Raw genomic sequence first — 15526 nt, 5'->3', positions numbered from 1 at the left:
CTTTCCAAAAATAGTATATAGCTTGGAGTTGGAAGAGTAAATGTAAGTGCTTTAGTTTCCAACAATTTCCCTGAAATGGTTTAGATTGAAATGTTAAATATAACTCCTCTAGTGTCCAACATCTTACAAAAATTGGTATAAAATGGAGTGGGTATAGTGCCCAACACCTTTTCCAAATTGGTTTAGATTGAAGTGAGAGTAGTAAGTGTCACCACTTCAGTGTCAAGCACCTTCCCCAAATTGGTATAGATTGGAGTGGGAATAATACATGTCTCCCCTTTAATGCCCAGCACTTTCCCCAAATTAGTTTAGTTTGGAGTACGAATAGTAAATGTCACCCCTTCCATGTCCAACACTTTCTTCAAAATGGTATACATTGGAGTGGAAATAATGCATGTTACTCATTTAATGTACAACACATTTCGCAAATTAGTTTAGATTGGAGTGGAGACAGTAGACATCGCCCTTTTCGTACCCAACACCTTCCCCAAATTGGTATAGATTGAAGTTGGAATAGTAAATGTCATTTCTTTGGTGTCCAACACCTTCCTAAAATTGAAATAGATTGGAGGGGGATAGTAACTGTCATCCCTTTAGTGTCTGACACCTTTAATGCCCAGCACATTCCCCAAATTGGTTTAGTTTGGAGTAAGAATACTAAATGTCACCCCTTTAGTGTCCAACACTTTCTTCAAAATGGTATACATTGGAGTGGAAATAATGCATGTTACTCATTTAATGAACAACACATTCTGCAAATTAGTTTGGATTGGAGTGGAAACAGTAGGCCAAACACCTTCCCCAAATTGGTATACATTGGAGTGGGAATAGTAAATATCAGCCCTTTAGTGTGCAACACCTTCACCAATATGGTGTAGATTGGATCGTGATTAGTAAATGCAGCCCATTTATTATCAAACCCCATCCGAAAAGTAATATAGATTGGAGTGTGAATAGAAAATGTCACCATTTTAGTGTCCATCACCTTCCCCAAATTGGTTTAGACTGGATTAGGAATAGTAAATTTCACCTCTTTAGTGTCAAACAGCATCATCAAATTGGTTTAGATCGGAGATGGAATACAAAAATGTCCCCCTTTAGCATCCAACACCTTCACCAAAATGGTATCGATTGGAGCTGGAATAGTAAATGTAACCCATTTATTATCAAACACCTTCCCAAAAATAGTATAGCTTGGAATTTCCCTGACATGATTTAGATTGAAATGGTAATGGTAATTGTAACCACTTTAGTGTCCAACATCTTACAACAATTGGTATTAAATGGAGTGGGAATGGTGAACATCTCCATCTGGTGTGTAACATCTTCCCTAAATTGTTATAGATTGGAGTAGGAATTGTAACTTTCACCACTTTAGCGTCTAACACAGGGGTCTCCAACCGGTCGATCGCGAGCTACCGGTAGCTCGCCGAGACCCTGTGAGTAGCTCGTGACACTTGCTGCTCAATTTAGTATCCCTTTAGTGTTGTTTGGGCTTTTTAGGCTTTTTTCAGGCTGCGTTGCCTGCCCTCACCCAAACTAGCAGCTCTGATTGGCTTTGAGCTTAGCTAGGGCGGGTTGGGCCAAAGAGGAGGACGTTCCTCTTCTACGTGGAGAGCAGCGTCACTCTGGAGTGGACTATGCGCCCCCTGCCTTTTCCTCACTGGCACCGCGCTGTGCATTGTTTGAGTCACGAGCGCGAAAGGTGCTAGTGCGGAGCTGAAGCAGGCATAGCAGGGCAGACCAGCTGTATTCCAGGTCGCGCAATCGGCATAGAACTGCCGGGACCCGCGCCATCTGCTGATTTCAGCAGTACAGCCTGCCACCTTATATTGCATCGGAGCAGCAGGCAAGCCGTGAGAGCACACCCTGGACCCACAACACTTAAGCCGGTAGGAGTAGAGAAATGTTATACTATATGTAGAATTCCCTCAAAGGACTTTAACTATCCTGCGCGTTTCAGCGTAGCACTTCAGAAGTCCCACAGATGTAAGCGGCTGCTGCTAGGGCTATTCCTTGCTCAATGAGAAAAACAGTAAAGGGATAAAAAAGCAACCGTTTTCCCCCCATATTCATGTGAGAAAAGGTCATGCTATCTATCAGCGCACTATCAAACGACATCACAACCTCAGATCTGCAACAATGCTATCGTTTGATGTGATCACATCTAGCGCCAACTGCGAGATTGTGAGAGCGCTGAAGACCATCCGGAGACAATTGAGTTTGCTTTTTCCGCGATGGAAATCGTCTCCAGTTCACTCACATCTTTTCAGAGAAGAGCGGAATGCATTTTTGCCGACAAATGCACAAAATTGCGCTATTTTCTGCAGGAATTGAGAATATTTCCAGCACATTTACAACCCCGTGCAGAAAATGGAAATATAACTTTTTTCAATGCAGAAAGTTTAAGAAACCGACAGATGGATGATAAAAGTGCTGATTTGTTTTCATTGGCACGAAAATGTTGTAGCGGAGGCGTTGCTTGACAAAAAAGTTACAATCTCTAAAAAAAAAAAAAAGCATTTAACAGCTGAACAAATATTCGTTTCTTAAAACATTTCAAACTGCTTGTCTTGGGTATGTGGTCAGTGACGATTGTAAGTCATTTAACTTCAAATTTTGAGGAATGAAAGTCACTTATGCATGTCTTTTGGGACAGAAAAGTTCTCTGAATGGTTACAGACATGTAACACTACCCTGAGTGCCCAACTGTACTGTTGTCTAGATCCCTAAGGCTGATTTTTGTTCTTATAAAATTAAATAAACACAGATCATGTGTGCGCACAAAGCCACAGGCCGGTCTCATGGCTTTAAGGCAATGGTGGGGTTTGTGGGTTTGAGTATTTTGGGATATGGGGTGATTTAGGGATAGATGGAATAGTGCAAGGAGGTGGAGGAATTTGGTCAGAAAGGGAAACTGGAGTGGCGTTTGGAACAGTTCAAGTGTTGGGCTGGTGTCATGTAGTTGAATAGGGTTAGGGTGGTACTAGGGCAGAAGGAGGAATTGAGGCAGATTTGCTGGAAGCGCTGGTGTCTATTAAACCACTAGTTGAGATAGGACCTCTCTATGTGGCAGACAAGGCAGAGTGCATGTCTTCGAGGATATTAATGACTTGAGGCAGTTGCCGACTGATGCCTTGGATGGCATAAAACAATGTGTCTGCCCCACAGGGAGGTTCCTAAGGCCCTCCAGTGTTTCTGGGATGAGAGCAATAGAGAGATGCCTGGGATAAAGGAGAAACCAGTCCATTTGTTTACCTAGTGCTGGCTTGGTACTGGGGACAGGATTGAAGGTAATGCTGGTGATAGTGATGGCCACATGAGCAGAGGTAGTGGCCTTTGAAGTTTCATTTGCCACCACTAGGGACCAGCCAGAATTGGAGGCTTCAGAACCAAAGGGTGAAGTGCCCTCTTGGTCAGCCCCCTCATCTTGAGTGCTACTAAGTGCTTTAGTGTCGGTGGCCTCACATTCTGGCTCCCAGTGAGCCTCCTGATGATCCCTTGAATTGTGGCTCTACCTCGCTTGCTCCAGCGAAAGCCTAAAAGAGACATATGCACAGGGCAGAGTGAATTCATATCTAGTTGATGGCACCTCGTTGAGGCTTGTGACAGCTCATTCATTGTGCGCAATAAGTGCTGGTGCAGGTGGTGCAAGTTGTACTGAACAACAGGATCACCTGCCTTTTCAGCCTGTCACCTTTATATTTGATCGGAGAAGCATGTAAGATGGTATCTACAGTGGGTTATATCACAGTGTTGACATGATTGGGTAAAAACTGAAGTTTTTAAACAAACTTTTCCTCACCTATAATGCCCTGACAACACTGCCATGAGCCAGAAAAGTGTGTCTGTTTGTAATATGCACTTGGTATATGGCCACAATTGTTAAATGTGCGACATTATTGACCATTAAGCCATATATACATGATGGGGCTGACGCCATTTGATAGGACTGCACTCAAGAGGTCAGTGGGGTGGGAATGTCCTACAGGTGAGCCAGGCCATACCAGCAGGGCTGGCCTGACAGATCAGTGCATTGGTTGTTTTTTGGGCTGTTTGTGGGCCGATTCTTTTGGCTGGTGTGCTGTGCCAATGCTTGTCTGTAGCTTTTTGGCTATTGTGGGCTGATTTCATTGGCTGGTGGGCTGGTTTTTATTGTTAATTTTTCTGATATTGCCAAACATTGCGTGCTGCAAGCACAAATAGCTAGTCTTCCATACCTTGAAAAACACCTCCTATACGAAATTTCTTTACATTACAGTTTAAAACCTAATTTGCAAATGTGGCCCACTTTTTAGCTATTAGATTTGGCGTTGGAGGGTCTCTCGGAAAAATGCGCGACTTGCTTGGGGTTTAGTAGCTCACGACAATTTTTACGGACCAGAAGTAGCTCTCACTACACAAAAGGTTGGAGACCCCTGGTCTAACACATTCCCCAAATTAGGATAAATTGGAGTGGAAATAGTAAACGTTACGCCTTTAGTGTCCAACACTTTCTTCATAATGTTTGTTGCTAGAGTGAGAATAATAACTTTCATCCCTTTGGTGTTCAACACCTTCCCCAAATTGGAATAGTTTGGAGTGAAAATAGTAACTGTCACCCCTTCAGTGTCTAACACCTTCCCCAAATTGGTATATATTTGAGTAGAAATAGAAAATGTCAACCCTTTAGTGTCCAACACTTTCTTCAAAATGGTTGATGTTGGAGTGAGAATTGTAAATGTTAACCCTTTATTCCCCAACACCTTTTCCAAATTGGTTAAATTGGAGTGAGAATAGTGAATTACTTCCTTTCAGCGTTAAGCACAAATTGGTATGAATTGAATTAGGAATAATACATGTAACCCCTTTAATGTACAACACATTCCCGAAATTGGTTCAGATTGGATTGAGAATAGTAAAAATAACCCATTTACTGTTTAACACTTTTCAGAAATTAGTAAAAAATGAAATGGGAATATTAAACATCACCTCTATGGTGCCCAACACCTTCCCCAGACTGGAGTGGGAATAGTAACTGTAACCCCTTCAGTGTCTAACACCTTCCCAAATTGGTATAAATTGGAGTGAAAATAGTAAACCGCACCTCTTTAGTGTCCAACACTTTCTTCAAAATGGTAGATGTTGGAGTAGGAATATTAAATGTCAACCCTTTGATGCCCAATAGCTTTTCCAAATTGGTTTAGATTGGAGTGAGAATAGTACGTCACCTCTTTAATGCCCAATACATTCCTCAAATTTGTTTAGATTGTGCTGGTAATAGTAAATCTCACCCCTTTAATGTACAGCACATTACCCAAACTGGTATAAATTGAATTGGTAATGGCAAATGTCATCCATTTAATGCCCAACACCCTTCCAAAATTGGTATAGATTGGAGTGGGAATAGTAACTGCCACCCCCTTAGTGTCTAACACCTTCTCCAACTTGGTATAAGTTGAGTGTGAATAGTAAATGTCACCACTGTAGTGTCCAACACCTTAACCAAAATTGTACAGATTGGAGCGGTAAAAGCAAATGTAGTCCATTTATTATCAAACGCTTTCACAAAAATAGTATAGGTTGGAGTGGGAAAAGTAAATGTACCTTCTTAAGTGTCCAACACTTTCCCTGAAAGGGTTTAGATTAAAGTTGGAATAGTAAATGTAACAGTTTAGTGTTCAACACCTTTCCCAAATTAGTAAAAATTGAAGAGGGAATAGTAAACGTCACCCCTTTGGTGTTCAACACTTTCCGCAAAATGGTTTAGATTGCATTAAGAATAGTGCATGTTACTCATTTATTGCCAACACCTTCTCTAAATCGGTTTAGATTAGAGTAGGAATAGTAAATGTCACCCATTTAGTGTCTAACACCTTCCCCATATAGGTATAGGTTGTAGTGGTAATAGTAATTGTCACCCTTTAAGTGTCTTACACCTTTCCTACATTGGTACAAATTGGAGTGGAAATTGTAAATGTCAACCTTTTTGTGCCCAACACCTTTTCCAAATTGGTTTAGATTGGAGTATGAATTGTAAATGTCACCCCTTCAGTGTCCACCATCTTCCCCAAATTGGTATAATACATGCGACCCCTTTAATGTCCAACATATTACCCAAATTGGTTTAGATTGGAGTGGTAATGGTAAATGTCACCCCTTTATTGTCCAACATTTTCTTCAAACTGGTATAAACTGGAGTGGAAATAATTTGGGGTGGGCGGAATTTGCGAAATCCACTTTCGCAAATTATCGCGAAAATGTTTAAAATTATCGCAAACAAGCGGAAATATCGCGAAGATGCGAAAGTTTTTTTCCCGCATGTTCGCGAGATTTTCTGCATGGTTGCGGATCGCCAACTTACCCATCTGGTTGCTCGCGGGCGTGGCCATCTTGTTTTGAGTTGTCTCGCGGTGCATGATCACGAGAAGAAAGACGTGATCGCGCGACGCATGACGTCACTGCGGGCGTGAACTGTCGCGAGACAGCGCAAATGGCTAAAAACAATACAACATCTCATGGAGAACGCGACCGGATCAAGAAAACTTGTCGGTGAACGCAGGGATTCAGGTAAGGCGATCGCGCGTGCCAGAATGTATTATTTTACAGCGCGAGCAAGAAACAAATTATCGCCAAGCTGCGGAAAGCGGAAATTTTGACATTTTCGCGCTCTTCGCGGAACGCGAAAATGTCAAATTATCGCAATTTCCGCGAACGGAACGAAATTTTAGCCCAGGCCTAGAAATAATACATTTTATCCTTTAATGTCCAAGGTATTCTCCAAATTTGGTCAGATTGGGGTGGAAATAGTAAACTCTTCACTGTAGTGTCCAACGCCTTCCTCAAATTGGTATATTTTGAAGCGTGAATAGTAAATGTATGTCCGGTTAGTGCCCCCACACCTTCCCAAAATTGGTAAGATTAGAGTGGGAATATCTACTGTAATTGTATATTTTAATGCTACTATTTAATTTATACTTGAGTGCTGTGGACAACTTTCCATTCGGACTAAACTTTGGGTATCGCAAACCATCCTTAGGTTTTGGACTATCTATCGGAGTTACATTCGGGAGCTGATGGACTTAGATCTTTCTTGCTGAACCAGAACTTTCCCTTTTTGCTAAAGGTTCATTCTAATGGACTAGCCCTTGTAGACCTTCCAACTATTCCCCTTGCAAAGTAGGATTTCTCTGTTAGTTTAGAGGAGCCATCCTCGTGCCTTATGGGTAGTAGGACTTTTGTAACTCTATGTGTAGATCTAGAAGCATCTTGCTCAGATGCTGGGTCCTGCAATTAAAATTGTGGTGTTTTAACTGAATTGATGAAGAAATTGCTTTGTATAATGAACTTCGAATCTATAATACAATAACCAATAATTGAAAAGTGCTTGAGTCTCTCATTTGTGTCCTATTAATTGTCTCTTGAAATTGTGCATTTGGGATACATTTAATATAGGGATTTTTGATGAGTTGACTGTCAATTAATGGTCCTCGCTGAGCAGCTGACTGATGTGTCTCGGATACTTAAATATCACCCCTCCCATCAGCAGAAATAGATCCATTGGAGGACCGTCACCTCTGGGATAGACAAAGTGTGAGAGAGTAGAAACAGATCCATCACTCTAATGGTAGGAGGGCCCAGTACAGTTAGAGTGGTTATTATGAGAAGGGAAAACACACGCTTCTGCACACCAACGCTTACCTTTCCTTTTTTTTCTCTTAACCCCTTTGGAACAAGATCATATGGTAGGTGGGTGGTGATGAGCCGTGGTGATGGACGTTTGGTGTGATCCACATGTTTGATGTTGTATTCGATCCATGGAACTTGGTCGATTGATTGAATATCTTCAGTTCCATTCCGGTAACCTTCATTATAAATTAGAGTCAAGATCTGCTGCATCCACACGGTGCCTATAGAAGTCAATATAAGGATCGTCAAATGAAAGCTCACTAATTTTGCCAATGCAAAAATGTTGGAAAATAAAATTAGTCTTGAATTTCTTTTTTTATCCATGGCGCTTTTCCAAACCAGTGTTAGCTACTGGGAACTCCAAACTATTATTCTTGCTTTTCAAAAGTGTTTTCCTGCTTAACTTTAGTTCCATGACTTCTACAACCATAACATTCCAACCCTGATTTAGGGACTCTAGAATACTTTAATAATGCTTTTCAAACTGGCACTTGATAATGCAGAGATGTGTCCAACAATGGCAGATTTGCTGCATTCACAAGGTAAGTGTTAGAGTGGGAGTGTGATTGCTCTGTGGTAAGAGTGTGAGGCCAGTTCTGCAAGCTGAAATGAACAGCGACAACCTTTCAATTTTTGGGTATTCACTATACATTTGCAGGTTCTTTCTAATCATAGCTAAGAGAGCTTCTGAAAAGGGCAGAAGTAAAAGCTTGTTCACGAATGTTCAGGGCATACCCACATACCCAATGAAGCTATAGCAAAAGCAGTTTCCCAAAGGACATTGTACTCAAACAAATCAGATTACTCTTTCTAAATGCACCAGATTTCACTAATGCAATCTCCTCATGATCACATAAAATATTTAACAACAGTGTGCATTACGTCACTAAATACCATGAATAATACAAAGAATAAAGGACCACATGCATCAACGAGAAACCTGCTCGCAAACGGGCAGATTAGCAGAATCTGCCCCTTTGCGACCGGTATTTTTGCATTTGGGATGCATCATCCCAAATGCAAAAATCGCTATTTAAGGAATCTCTAAATAGCGATTTCTACAAATTCCTTAATTGTGACTCGCAAATTGCGACTCGCAATTAAGGAATGCCGTCCCATTCATTCCTATGGGCCTCCAGGCCCATAGGAATGAATTGGAGATTGCATGAGCAAATTGCGAGTACCAGTAGGTACTCGCAAATTGCTCATGCAATGTCAAGGGTGCAGGGGTGTCAAAATGACACCCTATTGCACCCCCTGAAATTGATCTGTGCACATATGTTGCACACACACATGCTCTAAGGGCATGTGTGTGCGCAAAATGAAACTTTGAAAAATGCACAAAAGTGCATTTTTCAAAGTTTTTGCAAATTACCATGAAGTTCAACTTCATGGTAATTTGCTCCCCCTATTAGCGAAATCGCTAATTTTTTATCTTTAATGCATTGCATTTAAGGAATCTCAATTTGGGATTCCTTAAATGCAATCGCAATTTAAGGAATCGCTATTTAGAGATTCCTTGAATTGCGATTTTTGCATTTGGGATGATGCATCCCAAATGCAAAATGCAAAATGCATCCCGGTCGCAAAGGGGCAGATTCTGCTAATCTGCCCGTTTGCGACCAGTTTTCTCATTGATGCATGTGGCCCTTGGTATTTGTGAATTACCTACATCTGGCCCTGAATTAATAATTGGGTTGGGAAAGTACACACCTCAAGGAAACATCACGGCCCTTGTCAGTGTGAGCCATTAAAGACACTAAACTAACCTGAGTTCAATCCCTCCCACCCCTCGCAGCTACGGTGAAGACCACACAGGCTAGGGCAAAGTATGAAGTATGTTTGCAGTACTAAAACAGTAATAAAACCAAAATGAAAAACAATCAAAATTCCACACTGAATTAGAATAGATTCAAATGTAATCATTTAAAATGATACCAAAATGACAAAAATCCAAGAAGGGAATGCAGAAATATGCTTTTTTAAGTCTAAGAAGGAATAAGATCACAAAGCACAAAGTGTCAATGACAGTCAATGGTCGTGATACACCGGGACATAGATGAAATTTGCTGCTCACCACAATGGAGCATGGGTCACATATATCAACCAGGTTATTCTTGGTCAAATATTTCACCTTCTGTCTTTACTCCTTTACGTCCCGATCAGCCATAGGGGTACACTTTTAATGCACAGAGGACTTAGGGGAGGCACTTTGAGATTCACAGAGTGTCATACAGGGTCCAATCAAAGTCAGATGCAACTGGTCAGCGGTATAGTTGCACGAAAAGCCTATTGTAAATTAGTATTTCTTTGTAGGTTGAACAGGTCAGCCTTCTATCCCTTGGAGCCTGCATCTTTGTCCTGAGTAAAACAGGGAGCAAGTCCAGTCCTTCAGGGGCCCTCACTGGTCACAGACAGTAGGTTCAGTCCTCTTGTGTTCTTCTTCATGTTCAATAATGTTCTGAAGTAGATGACTGAGGTTGCTACATTTATGCTCACACAAGCTAGTGGGTGAGAATGGCTAGTGGGCATGCCCTAACCAATGAGGGGAAGGCTCCTGGGGCCAGCATCTCCCACTGTACGCATTTTTCAGATGGTGAAAGTCTTTGGCCACACTAACCTTGGGCTCAGAGGGATGGGGTGTGTTTGGGGAGTGTACAATGGTAATCCTAGTGTCTTCTAAACTCTAACACCAAAATCCACTTTGTAACTTCCAATGTACCCCCAAAAACCCAGAGAGAGATGTTTGGTTGGACAAAGCATAGTTCATCAGTAACCAGACTGTGAATGCACAAGAACTGTCTAGCCATCCTGTTCCTGTCCTTTTATGTGAGCCCACAGTGTAAAACTAGCATACCTGTCAAGCAGTATTTGACACTCCAACAGGTTTGGACACTGCAGTTTCAAAAAGGATGTTCACAGTCTCCACCCAGCATATTCTGTGAGGTTCAAAGGAGCTATCTCTACCTAGTCAGACCAGTCTATTGTTTGGTTCTGGGAAGCAATTCACATATTTCGCACACCTATTCAAATGCTTATCTCTGGCTGTGCAAAGATGGAGAGCAAATGCAATTTAGCCACCTGGAATTTCAGGCAGGAAAAGGTAATTTCTTGAAAGTTACCGTTTCAGAATATTTTTGGGGAAAATTTGCTTTCACCATTGAATTGGATTTCTAATAACTATTAAAATAGTTGTTCAACTATTTATAGCTAGTCCCCTTCCAGAGATACAATATTGATGTTTAAATGTGTGGGTTTCTGTATAGGACAGATAGGCCTGTCACAGTGAAAAAGGCATTTGGATGCGAGTCACTGTGAAAACATGTTACTATTACATTTCTACATGCCCAATTTTAAAATACCATTCATCCTGCCTTATGGGTCACAAGGCCAAAATAGGGTAGACCAATTAATTTTTAAAATTGAAGTTTAGACCAGCCAAAAGTGTGTATTTTGCCAGGTCAAGTTTCAGATTTTACACTGCTATTGTCAGGCTACAATGGTAGGTTTGAAGCCATGTTTTAAACATTCACTGTCGTGGTTGGCACAATAGGTGGTGCAGACCACTAGTGACATTTAACTTACAGGCCCTTGGTATGTTTTGAACTAGAATATTGGGATTTATAGGTAAGTTAAATATATTAAGAATATGCCAATTTAACCATGGTTAAAGGGACACCATAGGTACTTTAACCCTCGTTAGCAGGGTTAAATTTACATAGTTCTAAATATAGCAAATTTATAGAGTTGATAAAAAGGGAAAAATACGAGGTTACCATGCAGAAAAGGCAGATTTCCTACAGTGAGGAACTCTATATAAAAATATGATGCAGAGATAATGATATGTCAAACTTGTCTTTAAAATTGAGGACAGAAGAGTATCTTGAACTTAGGTGGCTATTTATTGCTCTGTAGTGTATGGCTCATGAGTCTTGCATCACAGAATACTATGATGTGGAGTAACTTGTAATGTATATTCAAATGTTTACATTCACAGTCAAGTCAAACTTTATTTTGGTTAACAAAATAACCTTCAAAGTACATCACAAGAAGGAAGCACAGTTTAAAAACATATCAGTACAAAACAGTATGTGATAAAAAAAAGGAAGAAGAAAAAAATAACATGCAAATGCAGCACAAACATTAGAACATGAAAGGGCCATCAACATATCACAAAAGGCAAAGTTTGAGCCTTCCCACACATTTTAGAATATCCTATGCACAGCAATAATACACACAAATAAAGTGCAAGTGCCACAATAAAAAAATTACACAAAATAACAATAAACAAAATTCAGAAAAAAAAACAAAATAGCATAATTGATTTTAAAAATTGACAAACTGCCAGGATTTAGAACAGCATTGAAATCCTTCTATTAACTGTGCATTTTAAAAAAAGAGCATATGTTAATACAGTTAGACGAGGAATCCAACAGTTGCAGATATTTCAATGCCTGTTCTAGGCTTTGAATGCCCGGTGTCCTAATGATTGGAAATATTTTTTTTTTGTTAAAATCAAGATAAAATTTGCAGAAAAATATCAAATGAAGCAGACTCTGGAGTGAGGATTCATTCATTGGGCGCAGCAAGATTTTAGAGGAATCAAACAGTCCCACAGGAAAGCCCAAATGCCATCTAACGAAACACAGTCTAAAGCGTGTTAATAGCATTCTATCTCAGGAGAGGTCAATCCACTCCAGGCACGGTTCTAGGCATGGTATGCTGCAGAGGGAAGCATACTCCCTAAAATAAGTTTTGGTAAGCTTATGAGCCACTAAACAGTCATATTTATTCTGCCTAAAAGTGGTTTTAACCCAAGCCACATCATGCTTAGTCAGAGTCCCAGGTTCATGGAAGAAGTGTGACTCACCTAATTCTGTCAAAGTGGACTTAATGAAATTAAACCCGGGAATAGAATAGGCTTTAACAATTTCCCCATTAAAGAAGGCATGTGGGTTAATTTATATTAGGCACAATAGAAGAAGGGGTAGTTAATCTGATAGAATCTTCCACATGGTCCACGCCAAGCTTTTGGTGCAGAATAAAGGTGGAACACGCTGGAAGAACATCCAGAAGTCTCCTTAACACTCTATTTTGTTCACCCTGGAAGGAATTTGGGTTAGCATAGCCCCAGATACCTGACCCATACATTAGAATTGGGAGGCACTTTCTACTATATGTCTCCAACAGTGGGGCAGCAGTTTTTTGCCAATGTATCTGGCCAAATTGAAAATGTATCCAGTGAAAATGACAAATTTCTGCAGACTTTGGAAATACCCTTCGCCTCAAAGATGACGCACAATTTGGGGAGGTCCTAAGTGAGATCAATGGGGTGACCTTGCAATGAAATATCCCACATCTTGGCTTGCTTGAGTTTGCATAGCATTATAAAAGTTTTAGTTCAGTTTGTAGACAGACCCAGGGAGCCCATAAAGGTAACACACTCTTGAAACGAGGTGTTGAGACCTTGGGGGGTTTTGACTAGGGGTGGGCGGAATTTGCGGAATGGCGTAACGCAAATCTCCGCGAAACGGTAAAAAATCTCCGCGAACATGCAGAAATTCCGCGAACACACGGAATTGCTTGTTCGCGATGCTTTTTACCTGTTCACAGTTGCTGTTTGCGTGCTCGGGGAGAAATATCTCGTGAACACGCATTTTGAGAACGCGAACGAGAAAAAATTTCGCGAAGTCGCGGAAAGCAGAATTTTGGGCAATTTTGCGTTCTCCGCGGAACGCGAAATTACCGAAATTCCGCGAGCGGAACGGAATTTGCCGCCCAGGCCTAGTTTTGACAGTAATACTGTGTCATCCGCTTACAATAAGACAGGAACCTTCTTCCTGCAAATAGGGGGGTTGTCAGAGAGTTTAGCAGACAAGGAGGAACTAGGACATTGATATACAACAGGAACAACGATGGTGCCAGGACACATCCCAGGTGCACTACTCTCCCTATATTAAAACATACTGTCCTCTCTCCTGAAGGACCAAACCTCACTGAGGAGACAAGATCGTAATGATGGGTTCTCAAGAATTTCACAAGATCACCCTTGACCCCCATATCAGTGAGAATCTCCCAGAGCTTGGACCTCACCATGCTGTTGAATATGCAGGAGTGGTCAATGAAGGACAGGTAGACAGAGCCCTGCTTCTGATGTCATATTTACTGATCAGAAGGTACAGATTAAGACATTGCTCCCTAATGCCCAGTCCTTCACGGATCCCATACTGCGCCTCTGACAGAATACAGGACTCCCTGATCCAGTCCAGCACACGCACCAGTTCAACTCTCCCTATGAAAGTAACCACAGAATCCTGCAAGGATATCGGCCAGTAGCACTCTGGGGATCAATGGGCTGCTCTTTTTAAATATGGGGTCAATGACAGCCATGTGCCATGAGTTGGGAAGCTTGTTTTGCAAAACGCATTAAAGCAATAGCATAACAGGTGCGCCCACAGGTCTGGTGCAGATTTGTACAGGTCCATAGGGACCCCGTCCAGCCCTGGGTCCTTCTTTGATAGACTTTTATTAATTGCTTCTCTCACTCCATCAAGTGTAAATTCCAGAGCTAGGGGAAATTACACCACCTCCTCAGTGGTGGCACTCAGAGACCCATAGACTGCACTAAAATGTTTGATCCAGGCTTCTTGACTGATGGAAGCAACGGCTGAATTAGGATTTGTTCCTGCAGGTTTAATATGGCCAGCAGCAACCCAAAAGGCTCCCCTACCCTTCAACCTACAGGCCAAAACCAACTTCTCCCAGGAGTCGTCTTGGAGTTCTTTGCGCCTTGCCCTTTGAGCACACTTATAGTCTGCTTGACATTGGTGCACTCTATCTGCATCCCTGGGTGTTTTCCTTTAGGGCCTCATAAAGTCGCATGTAGGACTTTCTACAGGCTTGGTCAAACCATTTGTGCTTGTGTTGCCCTGGTCTGCTCGAGGTCATCAACAGACTACTAACCACTAATCCCAACTCAATGAATTGGGTGGACACGGCCTGGTGACTCTCAAACTAATCAAGGTAACCAAGCACCATCAGGAGATAATTAGTTAAAATTTTGCCTAAGAGTGTGTACTTGTCAGCATTTGTCCAAGCCAGGCGCAATCCCTGGGACTTGGCAATTAAAGATTGAGAAGTTAAATGATTAGGTCCTCCCCCCTCCTAGCTATGAATAGACCAAGGCTTACAGGGCTGTGATCTCTATGTGGGCTTACATGAATGGCAGCCCTAGATAACCAATCACACAGATCATGACTGGCAAAAAGATAGTATATGACTGAGTAGCACTCTCCCCTCTCAAAGGTATCTTTAGTAATATAAAGGGAGTCATGAAGTTCAATAATGTTAACAAGGTCAAATGTTTCAGGAATTTGGAAAAGAACCCGACCCCCTTTATCCCAGTGATGATTGCTACTTCTAATGCTAAGGCAATCGAACATGGCATGCTAATTTTCCACCTTAGTTTGCCCTGAATTAACATTGAAATCCCACCTAAAATGATTTGATACCATTTGTGTAAAAAGGATTACTGTACATCAAGACCATGGATAAAATCAGACAACACGTTGATATTGAGTGTGATCTGTATCAACATACCCGTTGTAAAAATCAATTAAAATAATACAGAGACCATTAGGCCATGTAGATAAAAGCACTTGAAAAAGACAGACAGCTGTCAGAGGGAATGAGGGTAACATTGCAGTCCAAGGTGACTTTGACCCACGTGGTAAGGCACACCCTGGTTCTGCCCGATGTGGAACAGACAGCTGGGTTCATATAAAATTAATAGCCATCCACACAAATATCTTCAGTAGCCCATGTCTCCTTAAAGAAAATAACATTATACTTACATATA

At 41.4% G+C, this 15526-nt stretch overlaps 1 protein-coding gene across 1 annotated transcript in view; it reads right to left on the bottom strand.

Annotated features, from left to right (window-relative positions):
* Positions 1-15526, bottom strand: part of LOC146817854 (amine sulfotransferase-like) — a 286462-nt gene that overhangs the window by 229085 nt on the left and 41851 nt on the right. Inside the window, exon 3 of the mRNA XM_085611337.1 lies at positions 7681-7889. Within this exon, the coding sequence (XP_085467463.1) occupies positions 7681-7889 (209 nt within the window). The remainder of the gene's footprint in view (positions 1-7680; positions 7890-15526) is intronic.

This window comes from Triturus cristatus, chromosome 6 (assembly GCF_964204655.1).
Source record: "Triturus cristatus chromosome 6, aTriCri1.1, whole genome shotgun sequence".
Taxonomy (NCBI): Eukaryota; Metazoa; Chordata; class Amphibia; order Caudata; family Salamandridae; genus Triturus; species Triturus cristatus.
This window is presented reverse-complemented; position numbering and strand designations above follow the sequence as displayed.